Source organism: Haliotis rufescens, unplaced genomic scaffold, assembly GCF_023055435.1.
Source record: "Haliotis rufescens isolate VD_foot unplaced genomic scaffold, xgHalRufe1.0.p SCAF_22, whole genome shotgun sequence".
Classification (NCBI taxonomy): Eukaryota; Metazoa; Mollusca; class Gastropoda; order Lepetellida; family Haliotidae; genus Haliotis; species Haliotis rufescens.
The window spans coordinates 2,838,858-2,864,464 of record NW_025963913.1 but is presented as its reverse complement, the minus strand read 5'-3'; the positions used below and the strand labels follow the sequence as shown (position 1 = coordinate 2,864,464).

Here is a 25,607-nt window from a genome sequence, read left to right as displayed (position 1 = left end):
CCTAATATCTCTACATGAAACAGAGCCTGGAACGGCCCAATGTCCAGCTTGACCTAAACCACCTGGATGACCAAAGGTCAGATCTGACCAACTGCTTGACAAGTCAAATCCTTTAAATACCCTGCTGTTTCATTGTCTCTACACCATCCTCCCACACCAACTCTCTGATGACTCTCCTGCCCATAGGGAAAGCTTATCATCCACGGCAAGGTCACAGAAGTGGGCTATACTGTAATCAGCAAGTGCTGCCCTCTGAACGAGGCCTTAATTATTGTTCTCCACAGGCTCAACACATGGAATTCAGATCTCGAACATCCGAGAAGCATGTAGCATTGTGCTGTACCTTCACCACATGGGAGAGTGGGGTTAGATGATATTTTCTGCATACCAAAATCAAGGAGTCGATAAACTGACATTGGTTCACATTGCATGCAATTGAATCTTAAGTCAGAGAAACATTGACTTACATCTGAGACCATCAGTGCCAGTATATAAGGAAAGACCTTCTAAAAGAGAACATTCCACTTGCTTTCATGGTCATCTTGTAGACTTCTTTGACCTCACATACTTATTTCATGGTTATTTTTTTATAAAACAAATTCTTTACTTAAAGTGCAAAATCTGTGCACTTGTACACAACAGATATAATTCAAAATTAACATACTGTTTTTAGTTTCAATTAAATCAGTAAATTCGCTATCCTGTCACTGAATATTCTGGTCCATCACTTGACTGTGCATATGGCAGGAGTACCGCTGTGTGCGGGGCGGTCGGGTAGCCTGGTGGTTAAAGCATTCGCTCGTCACGCCGAAGACCCGGGTTCAATTCCTGATATGGGAACAATGTGAGAAGCCCATTTCTGGTGTCCCCCGCCATGATATTGCTGGAATATTGCTAAAAGCGGCATAAAACCATACTCACTCACTGCTATGTGCTGTCAGGAAACAAATACACACTTACTTTTTATACAAATTGTGTGAGAGGTGGGTGCTACTGTTAGGGCAGGAATGCTTGCGCTTTTCGTGAACACCACTATTTTGAATCTTAAGCCCAGTGGAATCAGTGTCTACGGGTGATGAAGACTGCTTGTCTTCTTGTGTTGATGATTTATATTTACTGACTTTTGTGTGAAAGTCCTTGTCCACATATCGAAAAAAAATGAAATGAAACGGACAGTTTGGCGTTCTTCAAAAAGTTTCGTGAATATGTTGACATGTGTGCAGTGTTAGTAAACCTACCTCTTATTTATTAACCTATTTTTAAAAATTACTTTTTCACTCAAAAACTAATCTTCCACAGATCCACAAGATTTTCACAAATTTTAGTGACCACAAATTTGTTAAAATATGATGGCTTCCCCCATAAACACCCCCAAATTATGGACCACGATCCATTGCAAAGATGTTTCAGATAAAAAGGAAAATATACATTCTCATCCCTGCATTTGGGCAGTCCGAAAGTAAACCATAAAACGAGCCCTGTAAAAATATGCCTTACCCTTGTGATAATGTATTGGGCTACTGGTCTCCCACTGTTAAACAAATAAAAATTTCTTTTGCTAAACTGTAAATGAAACAGATTACAATCATTTCTCACTGTCATTTACAGACAAGAGAAATGTTTGAAAGCCATGTTCAATAGCAAAAAGCTCTTTCACAATTTTTGTTCAAACGAGATTAATTATTTCAACATGCAAAAAATATGGTTAATAACATTCCAATATTCCCTAAAATGACATATTCCTTTTGTCATATTTCAACATTAAAAGTAGAAGGATCTTAACAATGATATAAAGTATTTGTGACACCTCCCTTTGAAGGTCGCCATTAATGACAAACTCCTGCAATTTCAAATCAAATAGATTTCTTCGTCATAAAAAAATGCATCAATTTTACCAAATTTTCATATCATTGTCCTCAGGAAAGCTTCACTTCTGCCAAATCTTCATTGATTGTACAAAGGAATATAAAGATTCGGCAGTATGAATAAGACCGCTGTGATCCAATAATTATAGGCGAGCGAACGAAAACGTGTGATTCGAGTTGTCACTTATAATCAGCTGGACCGGCTGATTCACTACTTGACGTATCAAGCTAATGTAGGATTCTACAGTGAAAGACTTTGGTCTATGTGATCCTATGCTGACCAATGTGAGGTTAGTGTGTATACTGCAACCATGATGAAAGACGTATCAGATCTGATGGCGGTAATCTGCAGACTCCACCACTGCTCAGCTGTGCTACGATTGTCTCTAAGGGATGTTAAGTGTTGAGGAAGCTGGCTAAGGCATCTTCTGATGCTGTAAGTGGCATCCTTGTAGATTTGTCAATGGAGTATCATCATTGCCCCAGATATCCCAGCCAGGTCACATGATTGTGAACAGATCGTAAACAGATTGTGAACAGATCCTGAGCAACCACTAACAAAGAGCTCTAGCACTGATGGTTCTGTGAAGGATCATTTCAAAGAATTTGAAGCATTGTAGGTCTTTTGTCGTGACTCTCAGTAGGTCGAGTGAAAACATCCATTTTGGAATTGAACCGAAATATATAGACCATGATATTTTCATTCTCAAATGTATTCATTCAAGGATATATGATGCCTGAGAAACAAACTAATGTTTATTTGACATGTTGCTTTACAAAAAGGAACAAAAGGTAAAAAGTTTAAGAATGTTATTTAAGATAGAAATGAAAAAAGGATGTCAGTTTTGGGTAACATAAAAGCAATGATTGGAATGGGTTCTTGGGGTCAGGTATGAGGTCATTGTGGGCATAGGTCTGAGGGAGTGGGCCAGGGCAGGGGTGTTTATGAGGTCATGGATATGGTATAGGAAAGTGGGGGTGAGAGTAGGGGTTGGTATGAGGTTTGAGGAGGGTAGGGGCCGTGGTGAGTATAAGGTCATGGATGGGTATGAAGTCCTGGGTGGGTATGAAGTCCTGGGTAGATATGAGGTCATGGGCAGGAATGAGGACATGGATGGGTATGAAGCCCATGGTGGGTATGAGGTCATGGGTGGGAATGAGGTCAATGATGTGGGTATGAGGTCAAGGATGTGGGTATGAGGTAAAAGATGTGGAAATGAGGTCAGGATATGGAACTGAGGTCATGGATGTGGAAATGAGGTCAGGATGTGGGAATGAGGTCAGGATGTGGGAATGAGGTCAAGGACGTGGGAATTAGGTCAAGGATGAGGTATAGGATATAGGGTAACGGGGGTAGGGAGGATATGGGGTTTTCAGAGTGAGGCTAAATGGCATGAAACTAATTGTACAGAGTGGCGTAAAGTAATAAAACATAAGAAACATTGTCAAGCACTGGTGTATAAAGCAATCTCAGAATATAATGAACAAGTATAGCTTGTCCAAAGTAGACAGCAACTACCTGCCCAACAATGCTGGTTTGGTGCTGTGTAATGTGCAAGAAATGAAGCATAGTAATTTGAAAATAGCACAACACTACATCACATTACTTTCCATGGTGTGGAGGCAATCTGGCCAACTTTAGTGCTGAGTTATTGACCGATGTCGAACACTTGCCAAGTCTCAAGGTTCTGCCAACAGTACAAAGTCATAAAGCCTTGAATGTCAGACATTGGACATGCTGCCCTGAATCTCAGCATCGGCACCAGCCAACGGAGAAATTAAACCTCCCCTTGCTTCCATGATTTCATTTTCTACAACTATGCATCGCTGTCTTTCACAGACTGCAGATCGGTTTCAAATCAATATCGTTGAGGATTTAATATCAGAGCTCATAAAAAAATAATGTTCTGAAATTGTGACAATGTTGCCAATGTTATAAAAATATTATGGAATATTTCTTTAGGAGATAGATGCAAGTCTAAGATTCTCCCTGTAGAAACCATTGTGTATGTATGCCAAAGATAAATTTAATATCTTGTTCTATTATTAAAGTGCATGCATCCATAAGAAGGATTTCATTTCTGAATCAGGTCATTTCATAATCAGGTCACTTCTTAATCAGGTCAAGAGGTTCCGGTGAAGTTCAAATAAGTAGCAAGGCTCGTAACATAACCGCAGCTGAACATTTTCACAGTGTCGCCGTTTCACCAGGTTAAACCAACATCCGCGTTTTACAAGCGATCGAAGTGTACTTGCTTGGGGTGAAGAAATAATCAGATTTTTTTCTCCTTCAAAGAACACAGACATAACAACTCCCATGAGCCACAGACAGACACATCCGACCCCAACACATGCTGGTACATACGAAATCACCCAATACTTCTGTGACCTCGCTTCATTAGCAGCTGGAGCTGTGTGTGAAGACTTTGCCTTGTTGTAATCAAAATACTCCATATTGGCTTGCCAAGATTTCCTCTCAGATACATGGGGCAAAAACACAGTGCATTTTTTGTAAAAGTGATTCAGCCTTTGTGAAGGAAAAAAACAACGCATGTTTCTGTATCGTAAATATTATATATTTGGACCAAAACTTGTATTACCATGCCTTTGGTGAGCATAGTTCATATTTCTATTCTTAATATATAGTATGAACATAAAAGGAGGAGATTAATCACAATTTAAAAAACCTGTAAGTTATATTTTCATTCACTAAAGTAACTTTAGAAAACGTGTTGGAATACAGTGCCTGAGTGAACCGCCCTAATTATAATACAGTGACAAATAATTTGCAGCCAAACGTACTGGGAATATTACACAGCAGTTTCTTCAGCAAGAAGGCACTGCGTCGATGTATGGATCTTACAAAAAGTAGTTCCTGTAGGTGACCTAGCTCATTTTCGTATTTATCAGATCCTGAAACCAAGTTATCAGATTGGGTTAATCACATTGATAGCACTATACATTATAGGATAACATGTTATATCAAGGGAAAGAAAAACATGATGCACAATGGCAACTGCAATGTGAATTTTTTCTTTGTTTTTTTCCCCTTTATTGACATGCAATGTCATGTCATGTCAGTATAATCAGTAGGTCAAAAACTGAATTAATAGGTCAACATTTCAACAGCTTAAAATGGTTGTGGTGAATATTTATGCATGGTTCTGAATAATTTTAATATCCTTACTCCTTCATAATTCCTTTGAAATTAAGAAATGTCCATGTAATTCTGAAGCTAATCATGTCCTCGATGGGACTAATGCTTAAAGATGTGAGTGAGTGAGTGAGTATGGTTTTACGCCGCTTCTAGCAATATTCCAGCAATATCACGGCGGGGTACACCAGAAATGAGCTTCACAAATTGTACCCATGTCAGGAATCGAACCCAGGTCTTCGGCATGATGAGCCAACGCTTTAATCACTTGGCTACCTGACTGCCTGCTTAAAGATGTGAGCTTGTGTTGTATTGTTTTGTGTTCACAATGCAACTGTTGTGTGTCGAGTCATTAAATGACATATTGTTGGCCAGTTTATCGCCAGTATGAACTGATAAAACCGAAAAGCACACATTCAAAGCCAAATCATGAACTATACAACGTAATCACCACACACATGGAATCAGATCCCATTTTACAACAGACTGCATATGGCCCAAGGGCATGAGAGATCAAGGCTACATCTTTAAACTATGACATCACTGAACTGTAACCTCGTAGCATGACATCATTACTCTGTAACCTTGCACGACACCACTGTATGACACCATCAATTTAATGTCACAGTATTTTTAAAATTAAGGAAAATACGTAAAGGTTGATGACTTCATCTATTTTCTCACAGATGTTTACAGTAATGTAAACTGTTTTCTTACAGATGAACGTTTTTTGTTGTTAATATATTTCAAAAAGTTAAATGCTATTAATAATACATTTATGTACAATTGTTAGCATTAGTTCAGCCCTGCATAAGCCTCAACAGTTAAGTGTGCATTTGGCACAGTAGTTTACAAGTACCAATTCTGCAATAAAATGCACAATAACACCTTCCTTCTTATTTTGACAGATTAAAAAACAAAGCCTTTAGAAATATCTAGGTTAGAAAAATTGCATGCTCTTAATACTGATTAAATTGCTAAATTAACATACTGGTACATTTTGCATACAAAGTAATGGTGGCTTGTCAGTCAAACTGGGGTTCAACAAGCCAATGCTTACAAATCTCATGTTCGGGGAACTCAAATATGTCAAGCAAATATCAGGGACCAGACTTGCTCTCCCACGGAAATGAGTTCAGAAAACATATCTTGTTACCAGACCTAATGTCTGGCAATCTGAACACAGTTGATCCTCGAATGATCCGCTGAAAATGAAATCATGTTTCACAAGTTGGGACATGTTATTGACATGGTATGGCTTAATATATACCAGTGGGTATAGCTTGACATACAGCAAACGGTATTCATGATATCATTGCACCAAATGCATTGCGGATAAGCTCAGCCTATTGTGTTGTATATATACGCTTGGTGTCGGCTTCATTTTCAGACAAGAATACATTTGTACTCTTCACAAGGCCTTTTCATGCACAAAACAATATAAAATATTTATGCCATGTAACTATGTCATAACGAGTCAAAATGTCAAGGTTTCAACTTGGCGTCAACAGTTTCTCAACAAAATATCATATCTCTTCACAACGTGAAACAATTTGTTGACAAACTGTTGACAAGAAAATACTTCATAAGGGACATGACCTTGGATATGACCTTGGCCTTGTGTGTGTCAGGTAGAAGGTGATGTATGGCATTTTATTCTAATGACTTTATTCAAAACTGCACCAAAAAAGACATTTCATGAATAAAAAAACATTTTCAAATTTTGAAGTCTATTTTCTTTCAACAAATTCTGTTGACAAATTTCAATGATGACAAAAGTAGATATATTTAGGAAGGAAATTGACCATTTGATTTTTGATACAATTTTGTAATTGATCTTTATTTCATCTGACATTTTGTAAATTTTATTATTTATGTTTATTTTACCATCAACCCTGGTGTACAGGTAAAGAATCAAAGTGAACCATGTGATAAAATAACAAGGTCAATGACTGAACTAGTGTTTTCAGTTGAGAGGAGCTTGTTTTCAATGAATGTTAAATACATGTAAATGCCTACCTCCAAGCAGCCAGCACCAGCGCCGATATCGGCAAGTTCCAGAAGATCTGCCGTAAACTGGTCCGCCCATTCATGGACACTGAAAAATACAAGTAATTTTTTATAAACATCATAATGACAATTTATTTGATACTAATTAAAACTGACAGCACATCACTATAAATTAAACTGAATTCAGTGTTTCACCTTATTATCAACTTAATGTTTTAGTGTTTTACTCTTTGTGTGATTATTTTCAGTCAGATTCATTGCGAATCATTCACTGAAAATCTTTGCAACATAAACTACGAATACCAGTTTGAGTTTTCTTGCTAAAGTAAAAACTACATCGATATTCCAGGGAAGAATAAATCCGCAGCATCCCATCTTTCCTGTAGGACCTGGGGGATCCTTGGGATCCGACAGGTAGAATGCCTGACCTGACCTGACTAAGGCCATACTTTCAACATAGAGCTATGTTACTGTTAACTTGAAACCGAACTCGGAGTTTGAGGTTTCAAATGTTAAATTTAAAGCAGTTAAAGCTACAGGTAATCTGGCTCTACATAGAAAATATGGTGAAGATGAGGTGAGGTGAAATGGGGTTTAACATCGCGTCCAAGATTATTGCACTTATATAGCAACGTGCATGCACATGTGTGAGTGTGTGTGTGTGGCTGCTTGTACAAGTCCAGACAGATGCCGATTTGTAGTGCCAGCACACTGAGATACCATGCCACAGTTTAACATGAATATCCCACTCAGACACGGTATACTGACTCTGAGTCAACCAGTCCTTGTTTTAGCCCCTAAATGCCGAGCGTTAGGCAGGGTAACAACAAGTAGCACCTTTCAAAGTCTTTTGGTATGACGCGGCCGGGGATCGAACCCCGTACCTTGTGCTCTCTGGGCAGACGCTCTACCACTAGACCACGGAGGCGGTCTCAGTGAAGATGAAACGCCATGGGCTGAGTCCAATGTTTTGTGTGTTGTTGATTTGAATAAAGTATGTTGTTGCATATGCTCTATGGTAATTCTTTACTCAGATATATGACAGGCAAATGTATCCTGTAGCATACCGGTAGGTACTTCGTAAGCAAACATGAGATTGGCATCCCTTACAGAAAACTAAGTAAGCTTTGCAAGATGTGACTCATTGTAATGCAGTTGATATGACATCATTCTTGGATAAAGAAGAGTGCCAAATTTCAAGCTTTCTGTTGTCCCTAAATCCTGAAATACACTCCCTTTGTCAATATCTATCTGTTTTCTTCCAACAAACTCTGCAGTTTGTAGTGAGTATTGTTTTATGCCGCTTTCAGCAATATTCCAGCAATATCACAGCGGGGGACACCAGAAATGGGTTTCACACATTTTACCCAAGACGGGTATCGAACCTAGGTCTTCGCCATGACAAGTAAATGCTTCAACCACGAGGCTATCTGACCGCCTCTGCATTTTGTAACCTACAAGTGTATATACCATTATTTATAATACGTGTCGATACTGATTGAGAAAGATGTACTTTTGTATAAATTTCAGCTTCCATGATGATGTGGTTATCAAATAGCTGTTTCAATAAGAGGTGGTTATTGTGATTTGAAACCTCTGACTGACCAATCAGAATCAAGTATTTTCAAACTTCATTGTAGGATAGTTGTTGGATCATTGCTCACGCTGTCAACTACGCTGACATGGCTACTGCTGACTTGACATTTTATATCTGTCTAACATCATTTAACCTGCCAGAAAAAAGAAAGTATAAATTTGAAAAATAGATTTGATAAAAAAAATTACAAACATTATCAAAACATTAAAAGGCTTAAATGAGTGGCTGAAACACTGCGATTAAAAAAACACAACTATGATACCCCTATCAAACACAATACCATCAAATAACCATTACTTGTTGGTGTGATATTGAGCCACCATCAAATATGGGAACATACTTTCCATTGCTCGGCAGTTTACCGTTTGTTAATCTTTTGAAAATTATGGCATAAAACAACATTCATTTCAAACCACCTGATGAAGTTAGTGCAATAAGGGATGATTTTCAATGTGAAGTATACATGACATACGGCATTCCCATTGCATGAGAAGCCAGTCAAAAACCTTCAAAATGAACAACATCATGAGAATGTATTCTAAGAATCACATGAGCGCTATTGGACTTTTTCAACATTTTTAGGAACCTCTTGGAATTCCCTGGCATGAATACATACAGAACCAATAATGATCAGCTGGACACTTAATCTTTTACGCCAGGGTTTCTCCAAACATTGGAAGGTTTGGACTGAATGTCTGTGATAGAATATCGTTGCTCCGACCCATCCTTGTGAATATAGCAAACAAAATGATTCACTCAGAGCTTCACCCAGACTGACAGTCAACAGCATTCTGTAATTATCTATGAATTCACTTCAGTGCCCATTTGACATATCTTTAAAACCTTAAATATCACCTTTAAATGGTCGGCCAATTCAGCAATGATGACTGACACATACATATCGCCAGATGTTCAGTGACGGCACTCTGCCCCGTTTGGCGTCTAGCACTTGAAGTCAATGTACCATGAACGATTGTCACAGGACCTTCTTACTAAGATTGTTCACACCATCAGTTTCCCATCTTATGATGATGTATTAAAAATGCATTTTGTTCTCATCAAACACAAACCAAACTACAATAAAAGTTGCTAAAGGTCATGTTGGTTGGTTGGTTTGTTGTTGTACGCAACACTCTGCAATATTCCAGCTATATGATGGCGGTCTGTAAATAATCGAGTCTGGAAGAGACAATCCAGTGATTGATATCATGAGCATCAATCCATGCAATTGGGATCGATGACATGCTTCAACCAAGTCAGCGAGCCTGACTACCCAATCCCGCCTCTTAAGACAAGCATAGTCGTCTTTTACGGCCAGCATGGGTTGCTGAAGACCTATTCTACCCCGGATCTTCACGGGTCCTGAAGGTCATGTGAAGACATTTTTTTGCTCAATTCAGTCAGTTGTTATATGGATGTCAGTGTTGAAGGTCACACATACAAAATGTAAAACATGCTAAGCAACACCAAATAGTGATATAAAAAACCCGAAAAACTGTCTTTCACTCAGTGGCAGCTAACTGAGTTATGAACTTTTAGAGGGTGAGGGTCAAACACTCTTTGAACGTCATCACAAGCGCCAATGTTCATACAGTTTGTCCCTCACTGTCAAGGTACAAACTCACAGAAAATCTAACCTAATCTGACCAAATGACAGTTATTTACAACATTACATTTTCCCATCCTAAAGTTTTTAAAATTGTCTTTAAATAAAAGGATTACTCCAAGGAGCAATAAGACTTTTTCGGATTATTCAGGCATGGATTCAGACTTCTTTGATAGGCATATAGAAGTTGGAGTACTAAGTAAGGATAGGATTTATGGATGAACAACTTCTTTATTACAATTAAGAGTGTAAGTGTAGGTTCTACCACTTGATAATGGTGTTAGAGCCTGCAACAAAACATCGCTCTTAATTGTAAAAAAGAAGTTGTTCATCCATAAATCCTATCCTTTTCGGTGTAGGTTCTAATACCGTTATCAAGTGTTATCATCACTTGCTTGATAACAGTGTTAGAACCTACACCGAAATGTCGCTCTTAATTGTAATAAAGAAGTTGTTCATCCATAAATCCTATCCTTTTTGGTGTAGGTTCTAATACCGTTATCAAGCGTTATCATCACTTGCTTGATAACAGTGTTAGAACCTACACCGAAACGTCGTCTTATTTGTAATAAAGAAGTTGTTCCTCCATAACTCCTATCCTTACTTAGTACTTCTAAATGCCTGTCAAAGAAGTTATTCGTCGTCTTCATGAAGACATGGCCATCTCTCCCATCATGGATTCAGACATCAATAATCTAATATCACCTATCTACATCTATCAGAGTAAAACACATTACTCAGTCCGGTCACATCTTCCTTAAAACTAATTTCATATAAAAGCAATAAATATTCCTCTCAGTACTTCACCCATCTATTGATAACATTTCAAGGTCTTCAGTAACTTTCAAATTTGACATTTCGTAAAAGTTTATTTAACTTTCAAATTTGACATTTCCAGTGGGCCGAATAGAGGCCTTATCATACTTCATCCTCTTCAATGCTAATTAAATCTTTTTAGATTCATTTTAAAATGATACTGGAAGAAACATAATTCCCTCTGCTAAAAGAGTTATTATAGAGAGATGTAAGTTTAATAGAAACTGGCAATCATGGCACAATGATGAATCTGAAACGGACGTGCCTGTCTCTCTGGAGAACAACAGAATCTAGTTCTTATCATTATATCTGATATCGTGTCAGTCACGGATTGAGAACTCCTGTCAAAACTGAAATTAAAGACGCCTTTTTCAGAAATCAGTTAAAACTAATGCGCAATATGTCACAATATTGATTAAGCAGTATCAGCTTGCATTAAGACCCCATGTATATTAAAACTATACAGGATACTGGTTAAACAACTTTTAACAGGTACCCTTCGAACAGATGGTGAAATTCCTTAACACAAAATTCATACAATATATATACTTTTAATTATATGCTGTTACCGTAAACAGTCTTTCTTACTTAAATATTACATGTCAACAGACTGCCTCTGTGGTCTAGTAGATAGAGTGTCTGCCTGGAGAGCGGAAAGATGGGGGTTCGATCCTAAGCAGCAGCATACCAAAAGACAATAAGAGATGGTACTTCTATTTACCCTGCCGGCCTTGGCATTAAGGGGTCAAAACAAGGACTGGTTGGCCCGGAGTTAATATACTGTGTGTTAACAGCAGCATTAAACACAGCTCACTCACAATGGTTAAAATTAGACCAGACCAATGTTTTCCAAAACACAAATATTTGGCATATGAAGAAAATCCTTGTAAGATTTTGTATACGCTTTTCGATTTCTTTCCTAAATTTAATTGAAACTTAAAAAAACATATTCCTAAATAATTGCCAGGATTGTTTGGTTATTAATTTAAAATAAGTTTCGCTTTGTAACCGCTGTATGTCTCCTGGACACTCTTTGCCAACCTTCAGTTATCCTTTTGCACACAAATTAACAGGTTAGTCTAGGAACTAAACATTTACGACAAGCTAAACATTTAGCTGCCAAAACAAATCCCAAAGACTGCTTCAATATATAAGGTTGTTATAAACAGACAATGGCATCTTAAATACAAAATTTCACTTCAGTTCACATTTTCAACTTTCAACATTTCCAGTTATTTCAAAATCCTTATTAAACAAACACATTTGTTTTTCTAAACATTGACCCATATAATTTTTTGGACAAATTAAATGGCAAGTAAAAAGCAATACAGAACAATGTTCACTGAAGACACGACTACAGGGTGTTAAAGACATCATTAATGTTTCAGCAGCGATCATGAAGAATGAAGCCTTCAGCAAGAAGGCTGAAGTAAAGTGGCAATGACTTGAAGGTCAAAGTATGAGTAGAAGGCATCTTGGCATATCAAACTGTCAAAAAAACACCACTGTCCATGCTACATAGCTATAAGAGCTAGACAGGCTGCCTTGTCAAGCTCCTGCTGAGGAGATGGCACTCTTGTGTCATTGTAACTAATTGTCTTACATCTATTTCTAAAGGTTAAAGTGGCGGTCGGGTAGCCTAGTGGTTAAAGCGTTCGCTCGTCACGCCGAAGACCCGGGTTCAATTCCCGACCTGGGTACAATGTGTGAAGCCCATTTCTGGTGTCCCCCGCCGTGATATTCCTGGAATATTGCTAAAAGCGGTGTAAAACCATACTCACTCACTCACTCTAAAGGTTAAAATACCATGTACCCATGTCATGTATATGTACTGAATGTTCATGCACTGATCGATGCTTGCCGGTCTGTATTTGAAGTATTTTTTAAAAAAATCTAAATTAAAAACTTTATGATGACAAAAAGAAGAGAGCTTCTGTAATTACTCTGGGCACATTTCCTTAATGGTGAGTGAGTTTGGCTTTTAACAGTATTCCAGTTATATCCAGCATGTCAGCTTAATGTGGGAGGAAGGCCCAAAGTGATGCAGGTCTCAGACGTTTACCACTTTGGTGAAACCCAGGTATGGTGCTGACAAACCTAGAAACATAATCGGGGCTAACCATGATTTGATCATTCGTTTCTTAAACTGAAGCTTAATATGTGTCAAATCTAAATCCAAGTTGCGTCCTCGTCATATCTCCAAACACTGAGTCTGATATACCCTGGTCTAGACACTCACACTATCGCTATCACAGGTTAAGTAGTATTGTAGAATCTTTGTCTATTTGAAATTCAGTCTATGTTCCCAGGTAGGGCTGGGATGGGTAACTTGGGTATTTGGGTCGGGTGGGTACTAAGAAGGACCCGGGTACCCACAGGACTACCTGGACCCATGGTTAGTCATGTGATATTGTTTAATGACAATAATTCTCTATATGGTTACACTACAAGTCACTGGGGGGGCACAGGTGGCCCAGGTGGCCCAGGTGGCCCAGTCGTCTAAGGCACCGCGATTCGCTGTGCAGAGTTGCGTCCCTTGGGCAGGCCAGAAACCTATGATTGTAGGTTCGAATCCCGGTTCGCCCCGATTATGTTTCTGGGTTTGTCAGCTCCATACCGCGGCTCCATACCGCGGCTCGTGGGTTTCACCGAAGTGGTAAACATCTGAGACCTGCATCACTTCGGGCTTTCCTCCCACATTAAGCTGACACACCGCGATATAACTGGAATAATGTTAAAAGCGGCGTTAAAAACCAAACTCACTCACTACAAGTCACTAATGTTCATACTCCTTTCTGACTATGCACCCATTCCTTCTGACTTTTATATGTTTGAAATAAAGATAAAACTTCAGTCAACTTCAGTGTATCCATGACTAGATCGTTTTATACGTGTATCTGAATACATTTTGTCAAGGACTACGATCAAACTACTCCCAAACTGACATTATGGTGTCTTGTGACCTACAGGGGGTACCCGGGTAGGGTCGGGTAATAGGGGGTGGGTACTCGGGTTGTAAATATGGACTCGTCTAAGCCCTATTCCCAGGTTAAATGTTCCTTCTTGGTGGTGACAGATTGACCTAAAATATGTTGTTCATAGACAGAATTCTTCAGTCAGTGACCTAATCCTTTGGCAAGTGTGGCCATCTTGTATCAGACCCATTATTTGCTGTGCAGAGTTGTGCCCCTTTTAACCATACCTACATCTGCTGAACATGGGTTTGAATCCAAGCTTTGCCTTCATTATGATCCATGGTCCATAGGGGACGAAATAATCTTTAAAGGATAAAATCATATAAACAAAAAAAACAGTCCCACAAACACACATCAGAGAGAAGCTTTTAGTCCAATATTTGTCAGAAATGCAATCTTATAAATTCATCATCCAGCAAGCAGGCTCATCAGCATTCATGAACAGGGTTGCAACAATGGTGGTAATGACATTCCAAACAATGTCGGTAGCTCCAACCCAATATGGTCATCTGTTAATGGCAATAACTGTAACCTTCCTGCATCAGTTCGGCCTCCCTTGATAAATAAACATAGATATGTCAATGTTCTACAAGAAAGGATTCAAGGACATTTTGGTCAACCCTGGTACCAATGGTTCAAATATATCAATTAGATAATCCTTCATCAATGGACATGAGGCTCAGGAAATCCAACTTAGACTATGATAAAACCAAAACTACTGTCAAATAATTCAGGCGTAATATAGCCATATGTTATGGTGCTCATCATTGGCAAGATCTTGATTTAAATTGAACATTTGTTAATTGGTGCATCTCCCATAGAACATGACATTTGATTTGCTAGTGTTTTAAGGGACCAACTGTTTGATATTCTATGGGGGGGGGGGGGGGGGTGTGATGTGTGTGGCTGTGATTTTGTATCAAGATTAGATATTTTTTAAGCTACAGCTAGAAGAATGTTCGGGGTCAATTTCTTTTTTTGGATACAGAAGGTATTGTTTGGGTGAGATCTCCTAGGAAACAGCGCTATAAAGAAACTGTATCCCAATGCTTGGCAGACCATTATGACATCACCAGTTAGCATGACATCGTAATCATATGACATCACTAATGTCTCAGCCCCTGAAGCTGGATAGCTATCATTTTTTACACTCAAGACACTGGTTATTACAGTTTACAAACTGAAAAAGTTTTAAGAATTAGTTTGGATGTTAAATAGAACACTCATCACTAAAAGTTTAAAACTCTGGTTTGAAACTTTTATTGACTTGTGTCAGTATATTTGATATCAAGAGACACGAAGGTGAGATTCTTTTTCCATATAAAAAACCCCTAAAAATAAGGTCCAATATTGCTAAAAGCTTCATGTTCTAAACCCATTTTCAGAAAATTGCCTTAAAACATAAACAAATATCAACAAATCCACGCAAAAACACACATCATCATCAGATCAATATTTTAACACAGTTACATTGAAACGGCTTCTCTGCTCAAAATCTAATTAAAAATGTTGCAGTAAAGCCACACTAATCTCCAGGTGGCAAGACACTTTACCCTTAGGTCAACTGTACTCTCACCAAAAACAGGTCCCACTTTGCCAGTGATGGAATGAAACAACATGGAGTTGCATGCCAGCTGTCCATAAATTGCTAAATACTGGTCTCCTCTTCATTATTTGAGCAAATAAAGCTATTAAATTTGTCAAGGCAACTAATGAGACGAAGCAAAGCGTTAAGGTTGGATTCACCTTGCTCCGTTTCCTCCGTGTTATTCGAACTCTGCTACGTCATATTTGTCATCTTGCTGATTAGAAATAATGCCATTGTAATCCATTTAGTGTATTTTGATGACATAATTCGTCATCATCAGGTGTTCCCAATGAGGCTACAGTTGGGTTGGACCATGGCTGCCAATTCAAATCGCGCTTCACCAACATTTTTAGAAAAGTGAGCAACTCAGCAACTGACTAATTTTTAAGGAATAAAATATCATTATTTTTTTAGAATAAAGCTATGGGTATTAGACCTGCTTTAATTACTCATGACATCAGAAGCACTGTTTTAGTGTGTGTTTTTTGTTGTTGTTTTTTTGTAATTTGTTGTTTAACGCCGCACTCAGCAATATTCCAGTTATATGATGTGAGTAAGTAAATAATAGAGTTTGGACCAGACAATCCAGTGTTTGACATCATTGGTTTGTTGTTTAACGCCGCACAAAGCAATATTACAGCTATTTGAAGGCGGTCTGTAAATAATCGAGTCTGGATCAGACAATCCAATGATTAATAGCAAAGGTGTTTTGTTTGTTTAATGGAAAGTTACTCATATATTTTCATGTAACAATGTCGGTAAACATGTGTTTTGAGATTTGGAGGTGTTAAAGAGTATAGAGTTTTCAACCATCAAAGCTTGACCAAAAAGTAAGTTCAAAATGTTGGGTAACAGATTTTCAAACCATTAAGACTGGATAAAGCCTCCTTTAGAAGTTTGAGACTGTTATAACTGCAGTTTCATTCTCATAGAAACAACATCACCACCATCGCCAGTTCAGAAAAATAGTCATAAGTACATTATCATTTAACTGGGATAAATGTCACTTCAAAATAAAATAGTTTTCCATGGGAAACTTGCCTGGTTTATATTAGTCTTTGTAAAACTCCTGTAATCATTAACTGTACTTCTGCAATGCCAGGAGTGTTTCCCTGACCATCATAAGATTAGATTTCACAAAAACTTGGCCTCCGCTCAAGAAAAGTGATTTGGTGAAGCAGGTGATAGGAATACTGATTGAGGCTGGATTGGCCCCCAAATTTGGTGGCAGTTTGATTGAAGAGAACACCGCCATCTTTGATCACCTGTCCTCAACCTTCAAGGCAGTTCGTGATGAAGAATTGGAGATCACATTTCTCCTTCAATCCATCTGTCTCGGGGTCAAAATGCTCTGTATGCAGACATTGATAATCTTCGTTTCATCCAGGAATTTGTTTAAAGTGCCTCTGCAGGGAACTTAGGGAGGGGGAGTTTTTCTGCAAGTGCTACAAATTTGTCAGTTCCTAAATGGTGAATTAACTTTGGAGAAATGTAACACATGTCAGTTGATCTTTAATCAACATTCTAACAGTGAGGAGAGTCTAAAGACATGACCTACTTGAGTGTCCTACTTGGGATTGAGTGCGTGAGGGAGCGTATGGTGTTACAAGTCTTTAAGCAAGAATCATGTCTGGAGGCAACAAGTATTGGACCAGGCTGAGATCCCAAGCCTTGCAAAGACTTTTACAAAAAGGTACCTAAGCGCCATAATGGTAAACATTTCAGGCCACAAGAGATTAAAAACTTGTTGAAATGATATACTGAATTCATAAGAAGATATGTAATACAATAATCTGTTCATAATTACATCACAATAAAATATTTCAGGTAAAAATTTACAATTTTATTTTAAGATTTTGTTTGATGTCAAATTTAGATGTTTTGATATATTTTTTAATCAACTCCAATGTCAATTGAATAATGGAGCTTGTATGATATAAAATGTATCTGGAGAGTTGATTATCTGCCACAATTTATCTGCCAAAAGATATCTAGGCCCAACAGATATCAAGGCCCAATAGATATCAAGTCCCAACAGATATCTAGACCCAACAGATATCTAGGCCCAACAGATATCTAGGCCCAACAGATATCTAGGCCCCACAGATATCAAGGCCCAATAGATATCTAGGCCCAACAGATATCAAGGCCCAATAGATATCAAGTCCCAACAGATATCTAGACCCAACAGATATCAAGGCCCAACAGATATCAAGGCCCAACAGATATCAAGTCCCAATAGATATCAAGGCCCAATAGATATCAAGTCCCAACAGATATCTAGACCCAATAGATATCTAGGCCCAACAGATATCTAGGCCCAACAGATATCAAGGCCCAATAGATATCAAGTCCCAACACATATCAAGGCCCAATAGATATCAAGTCCCAACAGATATCTAGACCCAATAGATATCTAGACCCAATAGATATCTAGGCCCAACAGATATCTAGGCCCAACAGATATCAAGGCCCAATAGATATCTAGGCCCAACAGATATCTAGGCCCAAAAGGTATCTAGGCCCAACAGATATCTAGACCCAACAGATATAAAGGCCCAAAAGATATCAAGGCCCAACAGAAAAAGAACAAATATATTTTTTGTCACTATAATTGTCCACATCCCTTACCAGATCTGTATTTGATAACTTTATACAACATCAGGGGCAAGCGACTCTAAACACACTGATCGTGATAATGGCCATAAGAATTCAAATCTAAATACATCCTGATCCTTAATTTATTCCATACTGAAAAAGAAGAGTTCACTATAATTGCTCCACACCAAAAAAATACCAAGTTTAATTTTTACATCACACAAATAAACATAGCTGAAATATTTACCTAAGGCAAACAAACATATGCCAATATTTGTTCCATGACTTGATTAGTTGAAATGGACAACAGAATAATATTTCTACAAAACGCATTGGATAATCAATGCTGTAATTTGGAAAGAAACACAAAAACTGTTAGATCTATACATAACATATAAAATACCTGGATGTATAAAAAACTGTTTTAAAAATTACCCTCCCACACACATATCACTTGACCAGATAACCTTGGGTATGGCTTGCATTATTTAACCAGCATGAATGCTATAATGACAATCCTTTCAAAAACAAATATCCTATTATCCTTGCAGAAGTAATAACAAGTGTTAAGATCAAAGACTGACACCAATAATAGCACTGAACTTGAACATGTTTCTGACAGTGGATTTTGTTATTTGAACAACAAGCAAAGACAGCAAACACAAATTTGTACATCAGCACCATTTGAAGTATCAGGCAGCCTGTATCAATTGTTGCTGTGCAGCTACACTGGCAAGAACATCGGATGTGTAATTCAGAAGAATCTGACCTACATTTGAAACTCGTCTCAAACTGAATTTCAGTTTTGTTTAGTATGTTTTGTTTGTTGTTTAACGCCACTCTCAGCAATATTCCAGCTATATGACGACAGTCTGTAAATAATCGAGTCAGACCAGTGATTGACATCATGAGCATCGATCCAGTCAGGAAGCCTGACCACCTGATCCCGTTAGTCACCTCTTACCTGAATTTCTGAATATCAAAAATTCTTTTTCCATGTTACATGCCTTTTTATCACATAATTGATAAAAGATGAACCTGTTATTTAAAATTAACTGCAATTTGTACAAATAAATATCCATGGTATATATATTTATAAATGAGCAACTTCATAAACAGGGCATCCCTTACACTTTGACAGTCATTGCAATCTATTAAGTCATATCTCATGATAAAAATTACAAGATAACCAAATGAAAATAACATTTGGAAATAATTGTCAAAATTTAAAAAATAATAATATTTGTTTGAAACAAAATAAAGATTCTCTGTGCAATATCATTTGCTTGAAAGACAACATTTACACAAGAATAAACAAAATTCAATATCATTCTCAAGTCCTGAAAATGATCTACAGACATCAAATGTATCAAGAATTTCAAAATCAACAGTGTGTTTTACTTTGACTGATACAAAACCTTCACATTTGAAAAAAAACACGGACAAAAACAACATGGATGATGCTCAAGATGACAAATCTAGGGTACTGACAAGTAACAGCTGTCGGAAGGCAAAAACCACCGGAAATCCTTTGTCATCAAATAGCTCAAGGGAGTGATAATATTCTTCCCAGTCTGCCCTAGATACAGAGGGGTTGTGACCCAGCATCATTCAGTTCCATCTTTAAAATGGAGGCAACAGATGGGAATTAAGACCTCCTATACACCGAAGCTGTGACCCAATCTGATTTGTTTTGTAAGGAAGTGATATGGATGTGGGATCAACCTCCGAAACTGCGGATGAACTTCAATGTATCGATCTTCTGTTGTTGAGACCTAATTCAATGACAGCCTGACTAGCATAAGTATGATCTTGAATGGTTGATCTCACAGACCTCGTCAGACCGCCACAGACCATCTCAACAGAATGAAGAAATCCTCCAAGAATTACAGACTAATTTTCGTGCGTGACGAAGCGGGACTTCCAATGAGATTGCTGCAAACGAAAGTAGGTGGACGGGCCCTGCTTGACAACGTTACATGCGAATTGGCAAACTTCTCGTCACCCTTTCCCTTCCATTCTGAATCAATACGTAGTTCTGCCGCCTAATAAATGCATGCACTTTAACGTTCTGTACAAATGCATTTCATCTGTTCTGATTAAAGGATTCCACACAATTAGACTATACTCGATTGGAAACCAACTACCATCAGTCCATTACCTAGGCTGTTCTGAAAATGTGTTATTTTCATTGACAGTTGGCTACCAAATGATCAGAAGGCCTCTCACAATCTTCGTCATCCCCATCCAGACCATTAATCTGCATGGAGGTTTCTCCAGCATCTTTTAGTAGACGTGAGGTCTTTTGTCCTTAGCTTTTAGGAGATGAATTAATCTGTAATATTCGTGAGAAAAAATTACTTAAATGTTCGAAAGATAAATTGATGGTACCTAAATTGGGATAGTGGTTCTGATTCTTTCGTCGTGGTGGATCCATTATTAAGGACAGCTTAAACTGCAGCCTTTTTGGGGAGATATTTCAGTTCAAATATTTAATGGAACAATATGGATGTCTCATCAGAGATGGCAGTTAAATGTAATGTTCCTGCAGAGTGTTCTAAAGAGAGAATTATTGCTGACAGATTAAATGATTCATCAGTTAACACATATTTTTAATTTCTTCATAAAATATTAAGGCTACATATATAACAGAAGTTATTTAACACTGTTCATATCATTTATATCTTGACCGATCGACTAAAAGCCCAAATCGCACAACTGCAAAACTATTATTTTGCCTTTGATTATTCGACCAACAATGCATCTGTAACACGCTTTTTCGGGGGGGGGGGATACAAGGATCCTGATACTTCTTTCAAATCCATTCTCATACTAAAGCCATCTATAGTCTAATGCTTACACTAACAATGATCTTACATACAATAATCAAAACTGTATATACCATATATATTTATTGATAAACATCTCAAAAAGATATGTTTGTTGGTCAACTCTACTTTCAGCAATGTTAATAATCTAGACCAGACAAACCAGTGATTGATACTGTGAGCTCACAATCTCAGGGCAGATCACATGCAATCATGTCACCAAGCCTGATCACCCTACTGAGCTACACTACAATAAAATATTAAGGTCCACACGATTCTTTCACATTACTACAGTTAATCTGTTGCAGTGATATGAAAGAATCGGATGGTCCTTAACATGTTTTGAGTAGTATATTACATTAAGCAGAGGCTGCTGTGGACCCATCTAACCCCAAATCCCTTTAGGACCTTCTTAGAAGTTTATCCAACATACACTATTCATGTCCCAGGGGTTCTATATTCACCTGAAAACATTGTCTGAAGTGTTACTGCTACAAGACACAGAATATTGATTATTTTGATGACATTGGAATACGCAGATACTTCATAACCAACACTGATGACTTAAGAGAATGCAAAGAAAGCATTGCTGCTCCTCTAGAGGTTTTGGATCAACTGATTCCATACAATACTCAACAGTTGAACCTGAAATGTTCTTTGGTTGAAAACACACATCAGTCAAGGATGCCAGGCGAGAAAAAGGTCATTGCATTCATTTCCTCTTGATTATTGCCATCTTATGACACTTCAGAAAATGTCATCTGACATTGTAAGGAAATACCTACAAATTCTCAAGTGGTTTGTCTCCGGACCATAAACTTATCAGTCCCCTTCTAAGTGCATCAAAGAAAATTCAAAATGGCTGCCATAATCCCTTTGGGGGCCATGTTGGAAGGAAAGCTACAAGTGAGAGTAGTGTAAGTGTCTGGTTGTGTATGTTAATGTCCCACACACTCTTTGGGATGACAAGCCTGGACTTAATGGGGATTTTCATTGCTACGGTTTGTCTAATGTCTGCTTATCTAGCCTCCCCAACCCATTTTCAGATGTCTCTTCAAACTACGCTCTGCACTGAGGGTGTGGTGGTGCTGGAACTGTTTAGATGCAATGTGATTGGCACCCACATGACAATGACAAGTGTGCTAACTGTATAAAGTGGCCTTCATATCTGATTGTGGTTTGACTGGTACTCTATCCCAAAAGATTACTTGATGAAACTGAGTCTAGACCTACAGTCACAATGATTTTGACTTGCACTCAGTCATTTACAAGTCAATGGACTTGTGCTAGTCTATTTGCAATACAATTAGGGTTAAAGGTCCAAGCCCATTGTATATTTTTGCTTATTTATCAAAACTCTACATCTAGCTGATCTTGCTGCAAGTTCAACAGTTTGCTCGACATCCCAGGCCTACAATGAATGTTAAGGTAACTTGACCTGGGGCCCATTTACAAGGTGATCTTAGTGCTAAGGAAGTCAACAGGTTCAAATGTTGAGCAGATATAAGCTGGGCCCATTACAGAAGATGATGTTAGTGCTATGCCAGACAACGGGTTGCATCCTACAGTGAATGGTGAGGAGATATAAACCTGGGGCCAATCTTTGTGCCATGAATGCGTCAAGTCTATCTAGGTATGGGAGCTCTGACTGATAATCTCAGCACTAAGGCCACTTTAAGTCTATGTTAGGTATGGGAGCTCTGATAGTCTCAGCACTAAGACCACTTTAAGTCTATGTTTGGTATGGGAGTTCCAATAGTCTCAGCACTAAGACCACTTTAAGTCTATGTTTGGTATGGGAGCTCTGATAATCTCAGCACTAAGACCACTTTAAGTCTATGTTTGGTATGGGAGCTCTGATAATCTCAGCACTAAGGCCACTTTAAGTCTATGTTTGGTATGGGAGCTCTGATAGTCTCAGCACTAAGGCCACTTTAAGTCTATGTTTAGTATGGGAGCTTTGATAATCTCAGCACTAAGACCACTTTAAGTCTATGTTTGGTATGGGAGCTCTGATAATCTCAGCACTAAGACCACTTTAAGTCTATGTTTGGTATGGGAGCTCTGATAATCTCAGCACTAAGACCACTTTAAGTCTATGTTTGGTATGGGAGCTCTGATAGTCTCAGCACTAAGGCCACTTTAAGTCTATGTTTAGTATGGGAGCTTTGATAATCTCAGCACTAAGACCACTTTAAGTCTATGTTTGGTATGGGAGCTCTGATAATCTCAGCACTAAGACCACTTTAAGTCTATGTTTGGTATGGGAGCTCCAATAGTCTCAGCACTAGGACCACTTTAAGTCTATGTTTGGTATGGGAGCTCTGATAGTCTCAGCACTAAGGCCACTTTAAGTCTATGTTTAGTATGGGAGCTTTGATAATCTCAGCACTAAGACCACTTTAAGTCTATGTTTGGTATGGGAGCTCTGATAATCTCAGCACTAAGACCACTTTAAGTCTATGTTTGGTATGGGAGCTCTGATAATCTCAGCACTAAGACCACTTTAAGTCTATGTTTGGTATGGGAGCTCTGATAGTCTCAGCACTAAGGCCACTTTAAGTCTATGTTTGGTATGGGAGCTCTGACTGATAATCTCAGCACTAAGACCACTTTAAGTCTATGTTTAGTATGGGAGCTTTGATAATCTCAGCACTAAGACCACTTTAAGTCTATGTTTGGTATGGGAGCTCTGATAATCTCAGCACTAAGACCACTTTAAGTCTATGTTTGGTATGGGAGCTCTGATAATCTCAGCACTAAGACCACTTTAAGTCTATGTTTAGTATGGGAGCTTTGATAATCTCAGCACTAAGACCACTTTAAGTCTATGTTTGGTATGGGAGCTCTGATAATCTCAGCACTAAGACCACTTTAAGTCTATGTTTGGTATGGGAGCTCTGATAATCTCAGCACTAAGACCACTTTAAGTCTATGTTTGGTATGGGAGCTCCAATAGTCTCAGCACTAGGACCACTTTAAGTCTATGTTTGGTATGGGAGCTCTGATAGTCTCAGCACTAAGGCCACTTTAAGTCTATGTTTAGTATGGGAGCTTTGATAATCTCAGCACTAAGACCACTTTAAGTCTATGTTTGGTATGGGAGCTCTGATAATCTCAGCACTAAGACCACTTTAAGTCTATGTTTGGTATGGGAGCTCTGATAATCTCAGCACTAAGGCCACTTTAAGTCTATGTTTGGTATGGGAGCTCTGATAATCTCAGCACTAAGACCACTTTAAGTCTATGTTTGGTATGGGAGCTCTGATAATCTCAGCACTAAGACCACTTTAAGTCTATGTTTGGTATGGGAGCTCTGATAATCTCAGCACTAAGGCCACTTTAAGTCTATGTTTGGTATGGGAGCTCTGATAGTCTCAGCACTAAGGCCACTTTAAGTCTATGTTTAGTATGGGAGCTTTGATAATCTCAGCACTAAGACCACTTTAAGTCTATGTTTGCTATGGGAGCTCTGATAATCTCAGCACTAAGACCACTTTAAGTCTATGTTTGGTATGGGAGCTCCAATAGTCTCAGCACTAGGACCACTTTAAGTCTATGTTTGGTATGGGAGCTCTGATAGTCTCAGCACTAAGGCCACTTTAAGTCTATGTTTAGTATGGGAGCTTTGATAATCTCAGCACTAAGACCACTTTAAGTCTATGTTTGGTATGGGAGCTCTGATAATCTCAGCACTAAGACCACTTTAAGTCTATGTTTGGTATGGGAGCTCTGATAATCTCAGCACTAAGACCACTTTAAGTCTATGTTTGGTATGGGAGCTCTGATAATCTCAGCACTAAGACCACTTTAAGTCTATGTAGGTATGGGAGCTCCAATAGTCTCAGCATGAGAGAACCTTGCACGATTAACTTTCACATGAGTGCTTGTGATCCTGCAAATGGTCAGTTAGCTAACTGGTAAGAAACAGAAAATTTTGTCTCCAACAAATAAATGTTCCCTGCAGTTTGTCCACAAGTCAATTTCAGCACAACTAACAACCCCATGCAACATGTCAGTCAGCCAATTTAAAATTTAAACTAAATTTGTTTCATCACTGCAAGACATGAGCCCTTCTATTGGCCAATTTGTCAAGTGAGATATAAGAACCAACTTAGCTGAACCTGTATAGCATTAACTGTGCAGGAGTTCGATCAGGCAAATAAAAACAACCAGGGCCATTTCTTCAAGAAGGACTTGTCTGAGAAGAATGCTTCATACTTTAACTTTGCAGCTCAATTTAACCATTCTAATCTTACCTTTATAGTGAGTGAGTATGGCTTTATGCCAATTTAAGTGACATTCCAGCAATATCACAGTGGGGGCACCAGGAACGGGCTTTGTACATTGTACCCAAGAGGAGAATGAATCTTACCTTCAGGGTGATGAGCGAATGCTTAACCACTTGGCTACCCGACCACCCCTTATCTTTTTAGCAGGTTGTGGTCAATAACAAGGGGTTTCTGTATGTATGAGGCAACTGACATTCCTCAAAGTTTTGTTTGTTTGTTTGTTGTTTAAGGCTGCACTCAGCAATATTCCAGCTATATAAGCCTGTAAGTAATCGAGT

General features: G+C 38.4%; 1 protein-coding gene across 1 annotated transcript in view; it reads right to left on the bottom strand.

The window, feature by feature from the left end:
- Positions 1 to 25,607, bottom strand: part of LOC124136412 (voltage-dependent calcium channel subunit alpha-2/delta-3-like) — a 320,630-nt gene that overhangs the window by 193,508 nt on the left and 101,515 nt on the right. The window contains exon 2 of the mRNA XM_048401558.1: positions 7,039 to 7,117. Within this exon, the coding sequence (XP_048257515.1) occupies positions 7,039 to 7,117 (79 nt within the window). The remainder of the gene's footprint in view (positions 1 to 7,038; positions 7,118 to 25,607) is intronic.